Source organism: Eleutherodactylus coqui, chromosome 7 (genome assembly GCF_035609145.1).
Source record: "Eleutherodactylus coqui strain aEleCoq1 chromosome 7, aEleCoq1.hap1, whole genome shotgun sequence".
Classification (NCBI taxonomy): domain Eukaryota; kingdom Metazoa; phylum Chordata; class Amphibia; order Anura; family Eleutherodactylidae; genus Eleutherodactylus; species Eleutherodactylus coqui.
Window position 1 is genome coordinate 45,792,817 of NC_089843.1, and position 4,057 is coordinate 45,796,873.

The window sequence follows — 4,057 nt, forward strand, 5'->3', positions numbered from 1 at the left end:
TCTTCCGCTTTCTTTCTAACTGTGGACATACTAAAAATGCTCACTGTTGCTCTCATCCTCTTTCAGCTCGAATATTGCAATTTGTTGCTGATCGGCCTTTCCTGCACCAAACTCTCTCCCCACCAATCCACCCTGAATGCGTCCATCTGCTACTCAGATGCCTCTGCCCTGTGCCGGTCACTGCACTGACTGCCTGTCAAATATAGAATTCAATTCAAACTCACTACCTTTATCCATACAGCTCTCCATAGCACCGCGCTGCCCTACATTGCCTCCCTCAGCTCAATCCACCAGCCAGTCCGCTCCCTCCTCTCCACTAACGAAATCATATTAGGGTCCCCTTTACTTCAAACCTCTCAATCCTACCTCCAGAACTCCTCCAGAGCTGCAGCCGTCCTCTGGAACACGCTACCCCAAACTATCCAGGCAATCCTGACACACAAAACTTCAGGCATGATTTAAAAACGCACCTCTTCAGGGAGGCATGCTATATCTCCTAAACCCAACCCCTCCTTACTCTGCCTGATATGTCTATGTGTATAGTATCGCACATTCTCCACCCTGCCATACCGTGCACATCCCCAGCCCCTTTACCTTCTGTATCACCCCATTATTTGTAGTATGTAAGCTCGTTGGAGCAGGACCCTCACCACTACTGTCTCTATCAATTGATTACTAGATATAACAGGTTTTCGTATCTTTGTTTTTGTATCTGTTCTCCCCTGTTTTATAAGCGTTGTAGAATATGTTGCAGCTATATATATATATATATATATATATATATATATATATATATATATATATATATATATATATATATATGTAAAGGCTGCCTGTTTTATGCAAACTTGTATACTCCCTGCTGACATTTTGATACATTTCAATTTATTTCAGGAATTAATAGAAAATAAACTCCACAAACTTCTTATCAAACTTATTTTTGGAAAGAACTGTTCCTCAGTAGTCTGACCCTGCAGCCGATTCATTAGGCTTAAAACCAGTGACAGGTTTCCTTTAAGGCTTTGAGCCATTCCACTATTGTTATACTATGATGTTTTTTCTTTCTTCTAGATAGATAGTGGAGGTCACATCTATTATTTATTACTATGAGTTAAAAATCATTCCTAAAAATGTCAAAAACAAAACAATCTCTTTTATTGCCACTAGATGTCACTATTGAAGCAGATTTTGAAGTCAGTTTTGCATTAGTTGTAGTCTGCAGATGAGCTCCTCCAGAAGGAAGAAAACACCTATTAAGGAGAACTAATCTGCATACCCTTTCCCAGAGACCATTGCCTGTAAGACTCACTGTGCCAGCTGGATCTCCTCAAGGAGAACCAATAACCTGTAAAGATGATAGATAGCCAGCATGGTGGGATATGCTTATAATGCAGTGCGTCTAGGCTATTTGTATAGTATAGCTGCACTACCTGACTAACTGCATTACTAGCATACTGTACCTACAGTTACCATTAGTATTGCTACATCTATAGTTGTAGAGTACAATGATGTGTATTAATGTGTCTCCAAATTCATATCCAATCTACACAAGATGTCTCTCCTGCCATAGAGAAATAGCAAAAGTACATTCATAAATAAATACATATATATACCCGAGTATATAAATGCAATATATTGGAAGTCACAGCATTTGGTATTATAATAGTAAATATGTGTGTGTACTGCTGCTAACATATATATATCCCTATAAAGATAACGTTATAACCTTAATTGGTATCTCAGTATATTTAGGCCGCCTGCACATGAACGAATTTACATTGCAGAATTTGCGGTTGGCATCCACACCACAGATCCACAGCAGATACCGTTCATAGCATGCTGGGAGAAAAGCTTCTTCCTGCACACTCATGGAAATGAATTGCAATTTCCGTAAGTGGAGGAAAAAAAAATCACAAAATGCTCTGTTTTTGTCTGGTGTCAGCCCGGATGGCATCCATTGAAGTCAATAGAAGTTGTCTGACACGCAGTCCGTCTGCAATTGTGATTGCAGATAGGTCGCGGATTCTGCGTCATCACCTAGCTACGGCACAGGAAAAAAAAGGTTTTAAAAAAATCAGTACTGCGCATGTCTGACGGCGGCTCGCCACGACCATCTGCAGTACAGCGAAAGAAGAGAAGTGACAAGTACATGCGGATGCTGGCTTAGAAACAGGGTCGGAATCAGCTGCGGCCTTATTGTTGTTCTCAGGGAGAGATCCTTTCCTGATACTAAGGCTCTATCCTGGGTGGAGGAACTGATAAACCTAATCTACATGCCCGTTCTACCATTCAGTGAAGGTTCTAGGTCTCCATGTCCATACAGGTTAGCGCCAAAGTGTGTTGAGGGAAGAATAGTGTTCATAGCCCCAAACAGGGTTACACTACAAATAATCTGCAGGTTGTTGTGGCTTCTGTTACAAATGGAGACCAAAACACAGATGTGAGCAGAAGCAAAACCACTGAACGCCCCATCAGTTCTCTCTTTATAGCTGGAGGAAGCTTCATTACAGTAACATGATGGTGAATGAGGAAGGAGGTTTTTGTACGGCTCTGTATCACTGTGTGAGAGGGAACTGAATACCCTGCTGACAGTAATAATGTGCGGCATCGTCTGCTGTCACTCCTGTGATTGTTAATTTGTAGTTTGTGTAAGGAGATCCAGCGCTAACACCAGAGAACCGGTCGGGGACTCCTGTATATCTGCTGGCTGCATAATAGATAAGAAGTTTTGGTGGTTGTCCTGCTTTCTTTTGATACCAGGCTATAGCATTCCCTGTGTTACTACTGGATGTACATGAGAAGGTGACTGTATCTCCGGGGGACACAGAGATATAATCTGGAGATACAGTCACTGTAATCTCTCCACAGGATCCTGAGGATTAGAAGAGTCATAGTCATTAGTGATAAATGGTGGATCTATTCCTACAAATCCTGATCTGATGATTGATCCCGCCGTATAGATTTCTCTACACACAATCATGGAATGATCCTAATCTCTCACCCTGAATAGAAATGAAGATCACAGCCAGCAGATAACTGCGAGAAACCATCTTGGTGTTTCTGGACTGTCAGATACAAACTATAAGATGAGACTGTACAATGAGATCTATATAGAGAGTGACGGGGGAGGTTCCAGGAGACCCCCAGAGACTGTATGGAAATACTGGGGACATGGAAATTCTGTGGTTACGATGCGTGATGTGACTCCTAGAATGCAGAAATGAAGATTATTGGGCAGATAACAGCTGACAGCTGAGGATGACGTTACATCAGAGGTGGAGTTAGGTCTTCCTGCTCCCAGGGAATAGATGCAGTTTGGTTTCTTCTCTTTCAGATCAATTATTGAAATAATATAATTTTACTTTTTAAACATTCTTTCCCTCCATTATTAACCTCGCAGTGCGGCTTCTGGGCAGTTGTGTTACAGATGAAATATGTGCTGAACAACATGTCCGCATAGCTTGCATACTGATTACAGGCTGAGCAGTTTTGCAGGTAAAGCCGCTGTTTATGTAGCGTCCCGCAGCGACCAAGACACAAGGCCCACGTTGAGGAGCTGATGGGGTAGAGATGGCACTTGTCACAGTGGCTCTACCAAACTCCTCCCCAGAAGGACGCATGTAACCTCGGCCAAGGTACTGCTAGGCCTCTTCCAGGTAACCCCGTGACAGCAATTACATGCCGGTGTGTAGTGGACTGAAGAAGTTGTCACGCATGATGCCAGCATTCCTTCACACCAATACAGGAAGGACAGAAAATGTAAGATCAGGGAGGAGACACAGGATGACACCACTTCTGCAGGCTAAGGTATCTATGAGGCACCGCTACAGGAAAGGGAACACTCCAGAGGACGACGGGGAAAAGGATCACTCCACGGACACTCACTTATACTCAGCAGATTAACGACTGTACGGCGGACTCCTTTTCTTCTCTTTCAGCTCTCACTCCTCAGAGGTGGTTCCTAGAATGGTGGTAATCCTGATACCTCCCCTCTGCTTCCATCCCTTCACCACAAGAAGGTTAAAGGTACCCCCATGTGGCCGGCACTCTTCCTCCA

General features: G+C 43.2%; 1 gene segment (V, D, J or C); it reads right to left on the reverse strand.

Annotated features, from left to right (window-relative positions):
• Positions 1-2,555: 2,555 nt before the first annotated feature.
• LOC136573492 (immunoglobulin kappa variable 6-21-like) lies at positions 2,556-3,450 on the reverse strand. The segment is given in 2 exon segments: positions 2,556-2,872; positions 3,363-3,450. Coding segments are annotated over 2 exon segments (405 nt in total).
• Positions 3,451-4,057: the final 607 nt, after the last annotated feature.